The 18,620-nt window shown below is 35.9% G+C and overlaps 1 protein-coding gene across 3 annotated transcripts in view; it reads right to left on the reverse strand.

Annotated features, from left to right (window-relative positions):
* Positions 1-203: 203 nt before the first annotated feature.
* LOC147006136 (complement factor H-related protein 3-like) overlaps positions 204-18,620 on the reverse strand; it is a 70,760-nt gene continuing 52,343 nt past the window's right edge. For 2 of the 3 annotated variants that reach the window (XM_085841644.1, XM_085841641.1), the window contains 3 exons: positions 18,113-18,289; positions 3,056-3,238; positions 204-869 (listed from right to left, as the gene is read on the reverse strand). In XM_085841644.1, coding sequence (XP_085697770.1) covers positions 673-869; positions 3,056-3,238; positions 18,113-18,289 — 557 coding nt within the window. In that variant the 3' untranslated portion in view covers positions 204-672. The remainder of the gene's footprint in view (positions 870-3,055; positions 3,239-18,112; positions 18,290-18,620) is intronic. The other variant, XM_085841643.1, reaches the window with a different exon arrangement.

Genomic DNA, 18,620 nt, shown 5'->3' on the forward strand with positions numbered 1-18,620 from the left:
ATGTCTCTTTACAGCAATAAAGTCCTGCCTAAAACAATGCTCATTGCCTGTTTATAAGTGATACCATATATTTATAGTTTTTAATGTCAATATTATTACAGTGATAGGATCATACATCTTGTGAAAATCTTAATCTCTTTGTAAAATTGTTTGAATCTTTTCTTAATTCAATGTACCAAATATTAGAAGTTCATAGGCAAGAAGTTTCTTAGATTCTTTTATTTGAAAGTATCATATAGTAATTAATTGTATGCATTAGTGATATAATATATGATAGTTTGGTTGTTACATGCTTTGGGAAATGGTATTAATTTGAAGAATCAGTCAATATGTCTTTTATTATCTGTAAATCAGAACCTTACATCAAAAGGTATCCAGGAAAATCTGAGAAAGTTCTGAATAGAAACAGATGTTGAAGAACTTACATCTACTTTCTTGATTGAAATAATGTGTCCTTGGACATATCATATTTTGGTTTAAGAGTTTTGAATTACTGCTTTTGCATTTTGGCAATAGTCTTTAACGTTACAAATTAATCACCATATAACAAAAATGTTTATATTTATGTGAAGACATGCGTTAAACAATATTTCAAATGCAAATTGAAAGTATATTAGTGACATGCATGTGCATTTCTAAACAATAAAATCAACTAATAAATGTATTATGATTTTATACACAAGTGGGATAATTGATGGTGCCATTAATGCACTGTGTATGAAATGGTGGTGATCCTTTTGCTTTAAGATATCCATATTTACATTCAAATTCAACATTCTCCCCTGAATGAGTATAAATCTTTTCAGTGTCTCTCCATTTGAACTTTATATTGTGTTTTTCCATAATGTTTTCTGTTATTACACATGCACCTGAAGGAAAAAAAATCACCAAATTTCTTTAAGTAATACATAAACCAACGGAAATTATCCCTATCTATAGACCAATTCCATTTATTTTTCTGAAAATTATCTATAAATGTAATTTCATTATCAGCAACTTCAAAAATTAAATTTTGCTTTGATAACTACTCTATGTATCTGCAGTTAACTCATCTTGATAGACTTTCCAAAACATTTGTTTAGAACTGATATAATATTCAGTAAATGACATAAGGATAATTGGGAGATGACTAAAATTTGATACTGTCTGTAGTTGGTCAATGACAGCGATGTAAGAAAAATCATCAAACATCAAACAAACATGTAAGAAAGTACAAGGAAACACAACAGGGAAACAGTTCATTGGTTTTGGACACTGAATGTTTGGAAGGGTCTCCAAATTGTAAGGCAAAAAGCAAACCTTGACCCCTGGAATTCATCAAAATGAGGTACTTGTGCATAGCACAGAGAATAATCAATACAACTAAGAAATAGGCAGCAAGTTGAATCAGAGTAAATGGTTGACTATTATTTGTTTTTAGGTATTTACATATCTTTTTTCAGGGTGTCTTATGTCAAGAAAACATAAACTGAAAATTAATTGTGTTGGTTTGGTTTGGTTTGGGTTGGGTTTGATTTGATTTGATTTGATTTGATTTGATTTGATTTGATTTGATTGATTTTGTCCTGGTTGGAAGTTATAACACCACTTGCCCTAAATCGACCATAACTTTTTTGAAAACATTTTGTACTATATTTGTCTTACATTATACTTAAATAATTCATCAGGATTTTAGTTTCTGGATAACTTTTAAATGAACTGTCATTAGTCTGTGGTAAAATGCATTTTAAAAGAAAAATAAGCCAAGCAAAATTATATAAATGAGTAGATACTTCTCAAAAAATATCTATAAAAACCTGAGTAGGAAAAAAAAAACTTAATATAATTTGCTGTCATTTTTTAACCAAAGCCATGATAAGTTACCTTGCCACTCAGTTAGAATAGCATTAGAGAAAGGAGCCCTTAAAATTATAAATGCCAATGAATGTGTGGTGAAAAATTCATAAGCTGTTGCTGGGAATTTAGCTAAGAGAAGTTACTATAGATGACAACTGAGATTTCTTAAAAATTTAAAAATAGATTTTACATATATTGTTGCATATAGCTTCTTTTGCTATATACTCAAAGGAAATAATATGAACCTCCTAAAACTGCTTGTATATGATTATTGCAAACTGCTACATTACTGTAGATAAGATGAAAAAACTTCCTGAGATAATACCATTTGATGAATTTATAAAGACCACGTGGTATACTTAAATGTGGAATTTGATTCAGACAGTAAAGATACATTTTATTATTTTAGCTAGTAAAAGGCATTGGAGGACATTATGTGAAATAAAGCAAACACAGGAAAACAACTACTTTGTGTTCTTTCATTCAGAATGAAAAGATAGAGAAAACTATCTCTAGAATGCATGACAGTGATTAATAGAAGTTTGTTGTCTTATCGAAGAGCAGGGGATGTGGTATGGATTTAATAAATGAAGGACGTATATAGGTGTGATTTGAAAAAGAATGGCTTTCATAGGCTCACATATTGCTTATTCACTGGGGATTGGTAACACTCAAAAAGGATTAGGAGTCTTGTTGGAGTTGGTATAGCCTTGTTAGAAGAAATATATATATATCTTACTGCTGTCTGCAGATTCAGCTGTATAATGCTCAGCTACTTCTCCTCCATCATGTGCCACCTTTGTGCCACCTTTGTTCCATCATGCTTCCAAACATGATGATAATAGACTAAATCTTGAAATTATAAGCTATTCCCAACAAATGCTTTCTTTTTTAAGAGTTGTCATGATCATATTGTGTCTACACAGCAATAGAACACTGACTGAGTCAATAGGTATAGAATGTCATGCTGATGCCCAGTTTTGTGGACATTAATACATGTTAGTAAAACCTTAATTGTAAAGAATAACATGCACAATTTTAGGTGACAGGTGGGTTTTATAAAAAGTATCTAATAATATTGTTTTTATCACATGCTAATGTTTGGCACTGGAGATAAAACAAAATAGTACTTGTATTTTGTGAATTTTCTATTATTAACAGAAAAATATCCATAATATAAAACAAAATCTCCTATAATCTATGAGAATAAGGTACTTACGTAAGCAGGTTGGTGGCTCAGACCACTTTCCATTTCTACATGTTATTGTCTTCTTTCCGTTAAGGACATAATACTTCTGGCATTGATAGTCAACTGATGAGAATGGTTCATATACTGGTAATGACAAGGAGGTGATGTCTCCATTGTCAATAGGTGGAGGAGGCCCACATTTCACTGTTGAGTCTAAGGAGAAAACATTTGAAGGTTTGAGACTCAAGTCAAATTACAGACATAAGCAAAACCAAAAATAATACAATATTAAATAAGACTTTAGTGTTTTCTAGCTAAATAAATGATTTCTTGAAGAAAGATCATATAAACTGAGAGTTGCAAGTTCTTCCTTCCTTTTCGCCTAAAGCCCAACTTAACTACAGCAAACATGTCTGTTCTGAAGTCTTCAAGTACTAGTAAATATCTTAACAGCTTCTGAGCACACAGATGCCAATGTAGATAGGCAACTTTTAAAAGAAACTTGATAGTACATGATCCTATATATTCCCACTCTTTATCATTTTTTGTAGAAAGACATTTTAAATAAGATTTTAAAGTTGATAATGTTTCAGAAGGCTAATGAGGCTTTCTGGGTTTCTGATAGGGTCAAAATAAGCAAAGACATCTATATGTTATACTTTTGCTAAGTATATCTGAAATGCTTGGACATAGTATTTGTAGTAAACATTCCATGAAGAGATGAGACATTGAAAATTCTAGCAAAGAAATCCAGAACGCATCTAACTGCATAATACTGTGCTATATGTTTTTCTTTTTGACTACTGAGTGCCCTCGTGAGGACATAGGAAATGTCTAAAATCAAAACTACTAATTCTATTCAGTAAGATCTTAAGAGGAACATCATGAAACTGAATCAAATGCCAATACTTTTAATATTAAAATTAAAACATTCAAGAGTCAAACAAAATTAATGTTTTAGTGTAAAGGAAAATGAAAACAATTGGTCATTAGGTATGAATGTTCATATTCAAGAACTGAGTAAACTCAAATAGGACAAGTCCCATGAAGCTCCTGGAAATCCATCTACTGGAAATGCTTAAAGAAAACATCTTGGAAAAAAATCAGTAGAAAGTCATCATCAACCATGCTGTACCAACATTCCAAAAAAGTTACCCCTATCTATGGCCACACAGACCATAGGAAGTTAAAAAAAAATGAGTGTCAGCCTTAAGTTCCATATCCTGTGGTCGTAGCCTTTTGAATAGAGACATCAATGAAGACATTGTCCAATAAAAGAAGATAAAGGGGATTTATCTCCAGCAGAATTCTTCCTAGAGAATAACAACCAGAATTCATTGCATAAGTAAATAAAAATTAACAATAGGCGAAATTTAACTGTAAAATTAGGGATATATAGTAGATGATCTTTGTAACTCATAAAATTATGCTTGTGTTTCAAGTGAAACATAGCATTTAAGGATAGTGGTAAAAAACATAATCATAGGAGGAAGAGGGAGGAGGGACATGAATGGGAGAAGGGAGGAAAAGGTAAAAGAAGAAGGGAAGCATCAGATATGGGGGAGACAGGACACAATCCTAGAGGGCCAGGGAATGAATAGAAATATGGACCACTGTTGTTTGGGGGACTGAGGAATCTCAAGAAAGTGCAAGACAGCAAGGATATGAGAGGCTCTGGAGATCCAATGGGGATAAGCTTAGCCAAACTATTCAACAGTGAGGAGATCGAACCTAAATAGACCACCAATAGGTAGGCATGGACCCAAGTTGAGGGATGGGATCACCCACTCTCTTAAAAATGTTTGAGCAAGAATTGTTCCTCTCTAAAGGAAATACAGAAATAAAAGTGGGGCAGATCCCAACTTGGGCATGATGTGTGCTGCTGGTTTGCTGTATATTGCTTTTACTATGTTTAGGTATGTACTTTGAATTCCTGGTATTTCCTAGACTTTTATCGTGAAGGGATATTGGATTTGGTCAAATATTTCTCAGCATCTAATGAGATGATAACGTGGTTTTTTCAATATTGTTTGCATAGTGGATTACATTTATGAATTTCCATATATTGAACCATCCCTGCATCCCTGGGATGAAGCCTACTTGATCATGATGGATCATCATTTTGATGTGTTCTTGAATTTGGTTTGCAAGAATTTTATTGAGTATTTTTGCATCAATATTCATAATAGAAATTTGTCTGAAGTTCTCTTTCTTTGTTAGGTCTTTATGTGGTTTATGTATCAGAGTAATTGTGGCTTCATAGAATGAATTGGGTAGTATTCCTTCTGTTTGCATTTTGTGGAATAATTTGAAGAGTATTGTTATTAGGTCTTCTTTGAAGTTCTACTAGAACTCTGTACTTAGTCCATCTAGTCCTGGGATTTTTTGTTTTTGTTTTTCTGTTTTTTGTTTGTTTGGTTTTTTTGAGGGGTGCTCTTTGGAGGCTTTTTTGGGAGACTATTAATGACTGTTTATACTTCTTTAGGTGTTATGGGACTCTTTAGATCGTTTGGATTAATGAGCAAGGGCAGGTGGTTGTAGTGGGGGATTTTTGGTGGGGACTTGAGGAAAGGGGGTAACATTTGAAATGTAGATACAGAAAATATCTAATAAAAAATGAAAAATAGGAGTTATCAAGCCATCATTTCTGTTGTTCATAGACGTCATCATTGAATATAGCTGTTTGTTCCTCCCCTCTTTTGGAAGTTTTCACGGTGCATTCTGGTATGAAAGCCAATTCTCCAGGAGGAAGCTTTCAAGTCAATACCAGCTCAAGATTCTCTAGGCCCTGTATGTAATGTGTGTGGTATATTCAGCTATAGAAATTTCTCAGATTCTAGTTTGAGTAATTGTCCTTATACATACTGCCAAGAAACTCTTGGAAAACTATGACTAATATTTCGAAAGTGGTTTCTCATGCTTAATGTTGGGTTTATTGTTACATGGTCTATTGTTCTTAGGATAGAGCACTATCAACACAGATGAAAATTTTTCATTTAAACTTTTACTTAACAAAAATTTCATTTTAAAAAAGTAAACTATTAGAGATAGAATTTTGCATTGTATATTCAAAAGCAATTAAAAATCCATGCTTCAATTCTTGAGAACCACTCCTCTAAAACAAGATGAAAAAGGAGAAAAAAGACATGACCAGCTTTGCTGCTCCTCTGAAGATATCACAACATGAGGGCCTCCCATATATTCTAAGAAAGAGATGGTCATGAATGTACAAGAAGCCTATAAAACACCAAATATATTGGACCAGAAAAGAAAATCCTCTCATAACATAATATTCAAGGCATTGAATGGAAAGAACAAAGAAAATATTAAAAGCTGTGAGTGAAAAATGTCAAGTAACATGCAAAGGCAGACTGATTAGAATCACACCAGACTTCTCAACAGAGACACCAAAAGCCAGAAGAGCCTGGACAGAGGTCATACAGACACTAAGAGAAAACAAACACCAACACAGGCTATTATACCCAGCAAAACTCCCAATCAACATAGATGAAGACATCAAAATATTCCAAGACAAAAATAAATTCAAACAATATCTATCTATAAATCCAGCCCTATGGAGAATTCTAAAAGGAAAACTCCAACACACAGAGGGTACCCTCATCAAAAAAGCAAGACATTAATAATCTCAAAAAAAAAAAGAGAATCATATCCACATAATGCCTCCTACAACAACAAAAATCACAGGAACTAACAATCATCTGGTTTAATATCTCTCAATATCAATGGACTAAATTCTCCAATAAAAAAACATAAGCTAACAGACTGGATATGTAAACAGGATCCAACATTTTGCTGCATACAAAAAACACACTTCAATAACAAAGACAGACACCACCATGAGTAAAAGGCATGAAAAAAGTCTTCTAAACAAATGGTCCCAAGAAACAAGAAGGAATTGCCATCATAATATCCAATAAAATAGACTTTCAGTCCAAAAGTTATCAAGTGAGTTGAGGAAGTATAGTTCGTAGTCATGAAAGGAAATATCCACCAGAAGAAAGTGTCATTTCTGAACATCTATGCCCCAAATATAAGGGCACCAACATTCAAAAAGGAAACTTTACTAAAGCCCCCCCCCCTAAAAAAAAAACAACCACACACATTGAACCCCACACAATAACAGTGGGAAACTTCAAAACTCCACACTCACTAATGGACAGGTCATTGAAACAGAAACTAAACAGAGGCATGGTGAAACTAATATAGGTTATCAATCAAATGGATTTAACAGTTATCTACAGAACACTTCACCCTAAAACCAAAGAATATACCCTCTTCTCAGCACCTTGTGGTACCTTCTCCAAAATTGATCATATAATGGTTCTCAAAATAGTCCTCAACCAATAGAAGAAGATTAAAATAATCCTTGCATTCTATCAGATCACTGTGGCCTAAGGCTAGCCTCCAATAACATAAAAAACAACAGAAAACCTACATACATGTGGAAACTGAACAACACTCTATTCAGTGATAACTTGGTCAGAGAAGAAATAAAGAAATTAAAAAAAAAAAAAACTTCCTACAATGCAATGAAAAGAATGATACAGCATACCAAAACTTATGGGATATAATGAAAGCAGTGCTAAGAGGAAAATTCATAAAACTAAGAGTCCTGGTAAAAGATTCTAAACATTCTACACTAGCAACTTACCAGCACACCTGAGCGCTCTAGAACAAAAAGAAGCTAACACATCCAAGAGGAGTAGAGGACAGGAAATAGTCAAACTGGGCAGAAGTCAACCAAATAAAAACAAAAGGAACTATATAAAGAATGAGCAAAATCAAAAGCTAGTTCTTTGAGAGTATCAACAAGATAGATAAACCCCTAGCCAAACTAACAAAAGTGCCCAGAGGTAGTGTCTAAATCAACAAAATAGGACAGGAAAAGGGAGACAGAACAAGAGAAATTTAGGAAATACAAAAGGTCATCAGATCCTACTACAAAAGCCGATTTTCAACAAAACTGGAAAATCAAGATGAAATGGAGGATTTTCTAGACAGATACTCTGTACCAAAATTAAATTAAGAGCTGTTAAACTATCCAAACAGGCACATCCCATAAAGAAATAGAAAAAAATCTCATTAAAAACCTCGCAACCAAAAAGAGCCCAGAGCCAAATGGCTTTAGTGCAGAATTATACCAGACCTTCAAAAAAGAGCTAATACCAGCACTCTTAAAATTATTTCATAAGACAGAAATGAGAAGAACACTACCTAATTCATTCTATGAAGCTACAAGTACTCTGATACCTAAATTACATAAGGATCCAAGAAAAAAAAAGAGAAAAATCAGACCAATTTCACAAATAAATATCAATGCAAAGATAATAAAATTCTAGCAATCCGAATCCAAGAATACATCAAAGACATCATTCACCATGATCAAGTAGGCATCAACTCAGGGATGAAAGGTTGGTTCAATATACAAAAATCCATTAACATAATCCACTATATAAACAAACTCAATGAAAAAAAAATCACATGGTTATCTCATTAGATGAGGAAAAAGCATTTGACAAAATACAACACCCATTCATGTTAAAAGTATTGGAGAAATCATGAATTCAAGACTCATACCTAAACATAACAAAAGCAATATACAGCAAAAACACAGACAATATCAAGTTAAACAGCGAGATACTTGAAGCAATCCCAATAAAATGAGGGACAAGATAAGGATGCCAACTCTTCTTATATCTTTTCAATATTGTACTCGAGCAATAACACAACAAAAGGAGATCAAGGGAATACAAATTGGCCAGGAATACTTCAGGATATCACTATTTGCAGATGATATGATACTAAACATAAGCAACCCCCCCAAAAAAAAATGACCAGAGAACATCTACAGGAGATAAAGCACTTCAGCAGAGTGGCTGGATATAAAATTAACTCAAATAAATCAGTAGCTGTCCTTTATACAAATGATAAACAGACTGAGGAAGAAATTATGGAAACATTGGACAGTGGTAGTACATGTCATTAATTCCAGCACTTAGAAGGCAGAGGCAAGGTAGATTTCTGAGTTCGAGGCTAGACTGGTCTACAAAGTGAGTTCGAGGGCAGCCAAGGCTATACAGAGAAACCATGTCTCGGAAAAAAAAAAAAGAAGAAGAAATTTGGAAAGCAACACCCTACACAAGAGTCACAGATAATGTAAATTCTCTTGGGGCAACTTTAAGCAAACACGTGAAATATCTGTATGATAAGAACTTCAAGTCTCTGAAGAAAGAAATTGAAGAAGACCTCAGAAAATGGAGAGATCTCCCAAGTTCATGAATCATCAGGATTAACATAGTAGAAATGGCCATCCAACCAAAAGGAATCTACAGATACAATGCAATCCCTATCAAAGGTCCAACACATATCTTCAAAGACATGGAAAGAGCAATTCTCAAATTCATCTGGAAAAACAAACAAACAAACAATCAAAAAACAGAATAGTGAAAACAATTCTTAACAATACAAGAACCGTCTACTCCTCTTGGGTGAATTTGCTTCCTTTTGTTCTAGTGCTTTTAGGTGTGTTGTCAAGCTGCTAATGTGTGCTCTCTCTTGTTTCCTTTTGGAGGCACTCAGAGCTATGAGTTTTCCTCTCAGAAATGCTTTCATTGCGTCCCATAAGTTTGGGTATGTTGTGGCTTCATTTTCATTGAACTCTAAAAAGTCCTTAATTTCTTTCTTTATTCCTTCCTTGACCAAGGTATCATTGAGAAGAGTGTTGTTCAGTTTCCACGTGAAGGTTGGCTTTCTATTATTTATTTTGTTATTGAAGATCAGCCTTAGTCCATGGTGATCTGATAGGATGCATGGGACAATTTCAATATTTTTGTATATGTTGAGGCCTGTTTTGTGACCAATTATGTGGTCAGTTTGGGAGAAGGTACCATGAGGTGCTGAGAAGAAGGTATATCCTTTTGTTTTAGGATAGAATGTTCTGTAGATATCTGCCAGATCCATTTGATTCATAATTTCTCTTAGTTTCTCTGTGTCCCTGTTTAGTTTCTGTTTCCATGATCTGTCCATTGGTGAAAGTGGTGTGTTGAAGTCTCCCACTATTATTGTATGAGGTGCAATGTGTGCTTTGAGATTTACTAAAGTTTCTTTAATGAATGTGGCTACCTTTGTATTTGGAGCATAGATATTCAGGATTGATAGTTCCTCTTGGAGGATTTTACCTTTGATGAGTATGAAGTGTCCCTCCCTGTCTTTTTTAATGACTTTGGGTTGGAAGTCAATCTTATCAGATATTAGAATGGCTACTCCAGCTTGTTTCTTCATGCCATTTGCTTGGAAAATTGTTTTCCAGCCTTTCATTCTGAGGTAGTGTCTATCTTTTTCTCTGAGATGAGTTTCCTGTAAGCAGCAAAATGTTGGGTCTTGTTTGTGTAGCCAGTTTGTTAGTCTATGTCTTTTTATCGGGGAGTTGAGTCCATTGATATTAAGAGATATTAAGGAAAAGTAATTGTTGTTTCCTGTTATTTTTGTTGTTAAAGTTGGCATTTTGTTCTTGTGGCTGTCTTCTTTTAGGTTTGTTGAGGGATTACCTTCTTGTTGTTTCTAGGGCGTGGTTCCTGTCCTTGTATTGGTTTTTTTCTGTTATTATCCTTTGAAGGGCTGGATTCGTGGAGAGATAATGTGTGAATTTGGTTTTGTCGTGGAATACTTTGGTTTCTCCATCTATGTTAATTGAGAGTTTGGCTGGGTATAGTAGCCTGGGCTGGAATTTGTGTTCTTTTAGTGTCTGTATAACATCCGTCCAGGATCTTCTGGCTTTCATAATCTCTGGTGAAAAATCTGGTGTAATTCTGATAGGCTTGCCTTTATATGTTACTTGGCCTTTTTCTCTTACTGCTTTTAGTATTCTATCTTTATTTAGAGCATTTGTTGTTCTGATTATTATGTGTCGGTAGGTATTTCTTTTCTGGTCCAGTCTATTTGGAGTTCTGTAGGCTTCTTGTATGTTCATGGGCATCTCTTTCTTTAGATTTGGGAAGTTTTCTTCTATAATTTTGTTGAAGATGTTTGCTGGTCCTTTGAGTTGAAAATCTTCATTCTCATCCACTCTTATTATCCATAGGTTTGGTCTTCTCATTGTGTCCTGTATTTCTTGGATGTTTTGAGTTAGGATCTTTTTGCATTTTACATTTTCCTTGATTGTTGTGCCGATGTTCTCTATGGAATCTTCTGCACCTGAGATTCTCTCTTCCATCTCTTGTATTCTGTTGCTGATGCTCGTATCTATGGTTCCAGATTTCTTTCCTAGGGTTTCTATCTCCAGTGTTGCCTCATTTTGGGTTTTCTTTATTGTGTCTACTTCCCTTTTTAGGTCTAGTATGGTTTTGTTCATTTCCATCATCTGTTTGGATGTGTTTTCCTGTTTTTCTGTAAGGTCTTCTACCTGTTTGATTATGTTATCCTGTTTTTCTTTAAGGATTTGTAACTCTTTAGCAGTGTTCTCCTGCAATTCTTTAAGGGATTTTTGTGCTTCCTCTTTAGTGTCTTCTGCCTGTTTAGCATTGTTCTCCTGTATTTCTTTAAGTGTGTTATTAAAGTCCTTCTTGAAGTCCTCTACCATCATCAGGAGGTATGCTTTTATATCCGTGTCTAGCTTTTCCGGTGTGTTGGGGTGCCCTGGACTGGGCGAAGTGGGGGTGCTGGGTTCTGATGATGGTGAGTGGTCTTGGTTTCTGTTAGTAAGATTATTACGTTTCCCTTTCGCCATCTGGTAATCTCTGGGGTTATTTGTTATCGTTGTCACTGTTTAAAGATTGAAGCAGAAGCTGTGTTCCACTCACCAGCAGTCTCTAAATCCTGCGGCGGGGGTCGTGGGTAGCTGATGGTACCCCGGTGCTGGTCCAGCAGGAAGAGGCCTGTGGTCCTACTCAGGCCGGTTTTCTGCTTCCCTAACTAATGCAGTCTCTGGTCCTGCATGCAATTGGATTGGAGCAGAAGCTGTGCTCCACTCACCAGAAGTCTTAAGATCCTGTGGCGGGTGTTGTGGGTAGCTGGCGAGTGTCAGCCTACCCTGTGCCCCAGCTGCCCCGGTGCTTTTCTGACCGGAAGAGGCTTGTGGCCCTATGTAGGCCGGATTTCTCTCTCCCCAACCAGAGCAGTCTCAGGTCCCGCGTGATTGGACTGGAGCAGAAGCTGTGTTCCACTCACCAGTAGTCCCAAAATCCTGCGGCGGGGGTCGTGGGTAGCTGGCGGGTGTCAGGCAACCCTGTGCTCCAGCTACCCTGGCGCTGATCCGGCCGGATGAGCTAAATATTGTTTTATACATTTAATATTGAATGAATAAATGAATATCTTTTGTTGTAAAGTCATTCATTTTTCCTTAGTAGCAATTGTTCCTCTAATCTGATTCAATTTTTTAAAACATTTCCACCATATTTCTTTATTATATTCCTCAAAACTGTATCAATTTCTTTTCTTTTTTTTTTTTTAAGAAAATGCTTCTCTTATCACTTTGGTAGTGAGCCTAGTCTTTAACAACTGTATCATCTCTTGAATGACTGTGCTCTACATTGACTGTATGGCCAGGAACCAAAGACTGGACAACTCAGACACCTAGAATGGGTGTTTTGCCAAGTTGTCATTAAATAGGCTTTCTCTGGCAGCCAATGGGAGTAGAAGAGGGAGTCTAAATTAGAGGTTTTCATTGGGTACCTTCCTTCGGAGATCAGGGAATTCGACAGAGATGCCACTTGAGCAGAATTGTGGGAGTCAGAGGGCATGGAGGACACCAGGAGAACCTAGTCCACTGAATTAACTAAGCAGAGTTCACATGTGCTCACAGTGACTGAAGCAGCAAAGAAGAGGAAGGCTTGTATCTGCACAAGGTCTTCAGTGTATACGTTATAGTGTTAGCATGGTGTTTTTGTGATATTCCTAACAGTGGGAGTGGTTTTACATCTGAGTATTTTGCCTGCTCTTGGGACTCTTTTATTCCTGTTAGGTTGCCTTGTCCAGCCTCAATATGAGAGGATTTTTAACTTGTCTTATTGTATCTTGTGTTGTCATGCTTGGCTATTGTCTCTTGGAGGACTATTATTTTCTAAAGGGAAGCAGAGGGCAGGGGATCTTGGGGAGAGGTGAAGTTTGAGGAAGTTGAGAGGATTGGAGGGAAAAGAAACTGTGTTCAGTTAAAAAAAAAAGATAGTTAAAAAAATCAACATCTTTTGTCATCAAAGAAATGCAAATCAAAACAACCATGAGATTCCACCTTGCACCAACCAAAATGGCTTCTCAAGTCATTCAAATGACAGCACATGCTTTTCAGGATGTGGAGAAAGGGGAACACTTCTCCATTGTTGGTGGGATTGTAAATTTACACAACCACTCTGCAAATTAATCTTGCGGTTCCTTAGAAAATTGGAAATCACTTTACCTCAAGACCCAGTTATACCATTCATGTGCATATAACCAAAAGATGTTCTACCATACCATAAGGAAACATGCACCACTATGTTCATAATAGCCAAAAGCTGTAAACAACCCAGATATCTCACAACAGAAAAATAGATACAGAAAATATGGTTCATTTACACAATAGAATGATATTCAGCTATTCATAACTAGGATATCATGAATTTTCAGGCAAATTGGTGAAACTAGAAAAAATCATCTTGACTAAGGTAACCTAGACGCAAAAGGTCATTAATGGTATATACTCACTGATAAGTGGCTATTAGCCCAAATGTACTGGGTACCCAAGATACACCCCACAGATCCTAAGAAGTTAAACAAGACAGTAGGTCCCAATGAGGATCCCACTTAGAATGTGAAAGAAAATATTCATGGGAGGTAAAGGATGCTCATTATCTGTGTGGGAGAGGGGAAAGGAAGGGAAATGGGGGTGGGACAAACCAATGATTGGTTCAAAACTGAAGGGATGGTAACAGGAGGAATCAAGTGGAGTAGAGTGAGAAAGTTTGGAAGAGATGACTAGAATTTGGGGCATTTCAAGGGCAAGATGGCACGTTAGTTCAATGGAACTCCAAGGAATCTTTAAGGATGTTCCTAGTAAAGACTCTGAGTAGTGGGTTTTAAAGAACCTGAACCAGCCATCTTCTGTAACCAAGCAAGACTTCCAGTAGAGGAATTGGGATACAAACCTAGTCATAAAATATTCAACCTACTATTTGTTCTGTCTCCAAGATGTGGCTGCAGAATTTGTGAGAATGACAAACCAATGATTGGTTCAGGTTTTTTTTTCCTCCAATGTTCTATTAGGTATTTACTTCTTATACATTTCAAATGCTATCCTGAAAGTCCCCTTTACCCTCCTCCCCACTGGTTCAGTTTAAGAGCCATGCAGTGAGAGAGAGCCATGTCTGACACTACCTTGAAGGCCAGAAACCAGAGGCTGCATAGTTTAAAAACCTAGATGCCCCACAACTGAGGAATGCATAAAAATGTGGTATATTTATAAAATGATATATTACACAAGTTGTTTAAAAAATGTCATCATGAAACTTGCAGGCAAATGATGGAACTAGAAAAAAGAAACTATCCTGAGTAATGCAACCAGACCTGGAAAGACAAAAATTATATGAACGCTTAAGTAGTTATTAAAGATTAAGTAAAGGATAATTATGCTACAGTCCACAGACCAAGGGAGGCTAAGTAAGAAAGTGAATTAAGTAAGAAGGATATCCCCCTGGGAAGCGGCAATAGAATGAGTTTTGTGGGTGAACTGGGGACAGCAGGGAAATATGGTCCACAGACACAACTAAGGAGGAATCATAGAGGCTACAGAGACTGGAGCTGCAATCAAAGAGCCTGCATGTGTCTGTGCTGGGTCCTCTGCATACAGACTGTTGCTTAGCTTGGGCATTTTGTGGGACTCCTAATAGGGGGAATGGGAAATGTCTCTAATTCTTTTGCCTGCTCTTGAGAACATTATCCTACTTCATCCAGTCTTGAAATGAGGATTTGTGTCTAGTCTTATTGCATTTTGTTATGCCATGTTTGGTGGATATCAACGAGAAGCACTTTTCTGAAGGGGAAGGGAGGAGAAGTGAGTCTGGTGGAGAAGGGATGGTGGGAAATGGGAGGAGTTGAGGGAAGGGAGGCTGCAGTTGGGGTATATTGTAAGAGAGAAGAATAAGTAAAAAGAAAAATAAACAAAAGTAAAGAAAACAAAAAGAAAAGAAGTTTGGGTTACTGGAATTCCTGTAGTAAGATATCTAAGAGTTTGTTTTTTGCTTTTGTGAGACAGGGATGAAGTGGTCGTTTTACTAGTGTACAATGGTAAAGATGAACAATTGAGGAGACTAAAACGCTTTCTTTGGTTCAGCTGCAGATTCCATAGATAATTGTAATGCACACCTTTTGGTATCCAACTTTATAAACGCTCCCCTTAACCCCTTTCTGTGCTGCTATCAGTAAGAATAAATTCATTTAATCTAAACTTGAATTGAGTCTAAGTGTGTGCTCTTTCCGAGTGGAAAGAATGAATGTCACAATCCAACCAGCTATAATTATTGTTTGATTTGTTCTATCTTGTTTATGTATTTTTGCTTCTTTTATTCAAATTATTTAAGTATACCATAATACTATCTTAAAGTGAAAAAAATCATTCCTCAGTTACTGTATTTATACAGAGTATGTCAGCCCATAAATTATGTCTGTTATACCCGTGTGTGTGTGTGTGTGTGTGTGTGTGTGTAATGTAACACTATCTAATCATATCAGTTTGCATTGCCATCTCAGTCACTCCATTTCCTCTAATTCACATTTCATGTCTGGCCTGGAAACATTGAAAGTCCATGGGAAATTTTTGGGTAACAGTTTCTTTGAGATTAAAATACTCCATCCTTCTGGGAAGCCCCTTAAGCAGGGAGGTAAACAATTCAAAATAGCTTCAGGGAGTGCCTGAAACTGAGCAGATTCAGCAGGCTCCTCCCTACCAGAGTAACCAAGATAGTTAGATTGCTGAGAATCACTCAGACAAGCAAAGCTGCAAGGAAGGAGCTCAGACCACCCTAGATGCAAAAAAAGTACTGTGTCATGGAACTAATATCCCTTTCCTTACATTCTATATTAGTATTGTATTATAGAATGTCCCGATTTCATAATCTTGAACTGCTTATAATCAGAGAGAAACTAATGATCACCAATTGTTTAGTTTGATTTTTTTTAATATGTAAGTCACTTGTTGCTATTTGTCTGTTTATGAGATATCTTCATTTAGAGTAAAAGATCTGAGCTCATTTCCAGGTTTAAATCCTACCTAAACCTACCAATCCTTAAATCGGAAACCCCACTAATCCCTGAGCATGAATACCCGCCAATCCCTGGGTTCATCTTGAAATCTCACCATACCCCACCCTGGAAAAGTTCATCCTCTTAAACTCACACTATCAACCCCTTCCATACTCCCACCCCCACACAAATCTTATATTTACCTGCCTCCTGCTCAGTTTCCTGTAGCACTTTGGCCAAGCATAGGCAGCTACCTCCTTACTGTAGGCCCCTTGAGGTCAGACAAGTGACCAAGCCCCACCTCTAGACCTCTATAATGGCTATGTCCCTTGAGATGCTAATGGCCAAGTTCCTTCCTACAGGGGGCAAAATGATCCAAGATGAGCTCAAAATCTCACCAATCAATGAGCTTGTTCTGAGACCTGGTTAAAAAAACAAAACAAAACAAAAAACAAACACAAAAACAGAAACAAAAACAAAAACAAAACCCACCAATCTAAGGTGCCCTTGAAATCATATGCAACCCCTAGGCCCCCAAAATATCCTATACAAATCAAACTCCTGCTGTCTTTGCTGCTTCACTCTGGAGCAGACACAGCTTTCTCATGTCTTTTCTAATAATGTTCTTGTGTGAGGTTTGTTATTTCTGCTGTGACTTTGTGCTTTTTCTTGGCTCCTTGCTGACAGTGTACCTTTCCCTTCAGTGCTATCACACCTGCACTGGAAAACTCAGAGCTGCAGCACCTCCATTGGGGAAGCATTTCCTTTCAGAGCTGTAACACAATTCCTATATGGCCCAGACTGGCCTGGATTTCAAGAATGTCCTATTTCTACCTACCAAGACATCTTGACAGGGGTAGAAATCCACATTTGAGTGGATCCTTGAATCTGCAAGTCAAATTTCTCAGTATCTTCTACTAGTTTTTTAAAAATATGTTTTTCAACTTTATTGTCGTTTATCCTCTACCCTCACACTGTTCAAGTTTTCTTTTTTATTTATTTTTTCTTTTCTTTTTAAAGATTTATTTACTCTGTGTATGATTGCTTTATCTGTATAGACACCTGCATACTAGAAGAGGGCATCAGAATTCTTTATAGGTCATTGTGAGCCATCATGTGGTTGCTGGGAATTGAACTCATAAACTCTAGAAGAACAGTCCATGATCTTAACCACTGAGCCATCTTCCTAGCCTTCAAGTTTTCATGGCCTAGCTTCATATTTCGGTTCATAATTTTGATAGGGAGACCTAGTCTACATAATTACAAACTTGAATAATAAAAGAATTGTCCTCTAATAAAAGATACATGATATACCCAGGCCACACAAAGGAATCATTAATTTAATGAAATTTTGGGTTTGTTTGCTTTTGGAAACAGAACTCAGTATGTAGTCCAATATACTCTCAAACTTAAAATTTCTTGATCCAGGGTCCTAATTGTTAAAATAATAACCTGGTGGCATATACAACTGATAAATATATTATTTAAAAACAGATTATCAGGTCAAAATGATGGCTGTTAGTGAGAGTGCTTGCCTCTAAGCCGGAATCCTGAGTTCAAACACTCAGACATATATGATAAAAAGAAAGAGCTGACTCCCACAGGTTCTCCGACACCTTCATGTATAATGCAGTATACATACCTCCATAAACATACACATATATGCATGTATACACACAGGATAAATAAATGAATGTAATGAAATAATAAATGCAAATATAAACTTCAATGGCTTTCAAAACAGTCCTTTTCCATAGGTTATATTAAATCATAAGGAAGATTCTAGGAATTTCTAATTTTAGCATATAAATTCTTTTTTTTTTTCATAAAAAATATTCCAGAGAAAATAGCACTCACCATAACATGAGGGTATATCAGACCAGCCATAATAAGTACATGTTATAGAGCCTTTGGTATGTTTATATTCATTTTCATATCCAATGAAACATTCATAGTCTAATTTGTCATTGAGCTTAAACCATGTACTGGTATTCTTAGTTACAGAATTCTCAAATACAGGCATATCACAAGACTCTAATGTAAAATAAAAGAGAAAATTTTATTTCAAATATGTCAATAGTCAATATGAATAATTAGCATATGAACAAAAGTCTTTATAGATTAATATATGATAACAAATGAAATACAGGATTGAAGGAAACTAAGGAGACCAACAATAATTTATTTTCTTGAGAGTTATTAAAATGAAAGATACAATTTTATATAGCATTGATATCCTTTCTTAAACATTTATAAAATATTATTTTAGAAATAGTTTCTTAGCTAATTTTTCATAAACTTATTGCACACTCCAAAAGAAGAGACAAGTGAAAATGTATATGTTTAGGGGAATATGATAGCCTTT

The sequence above is a fragment of the Mus caroli genome, unplaced genomic scaffold (assembly GCF_978045245.1).
Source record: "Mus caroli unplaced genomic scaffold, Mus_caroli_1 scaffold_1, whole genome shotgun sequence".
Lineage (NCBI taxonomy): Eukaryota > Metazoa > Chordata > Mammalia > Rodentia > Muridae > Mus > Mus caroli.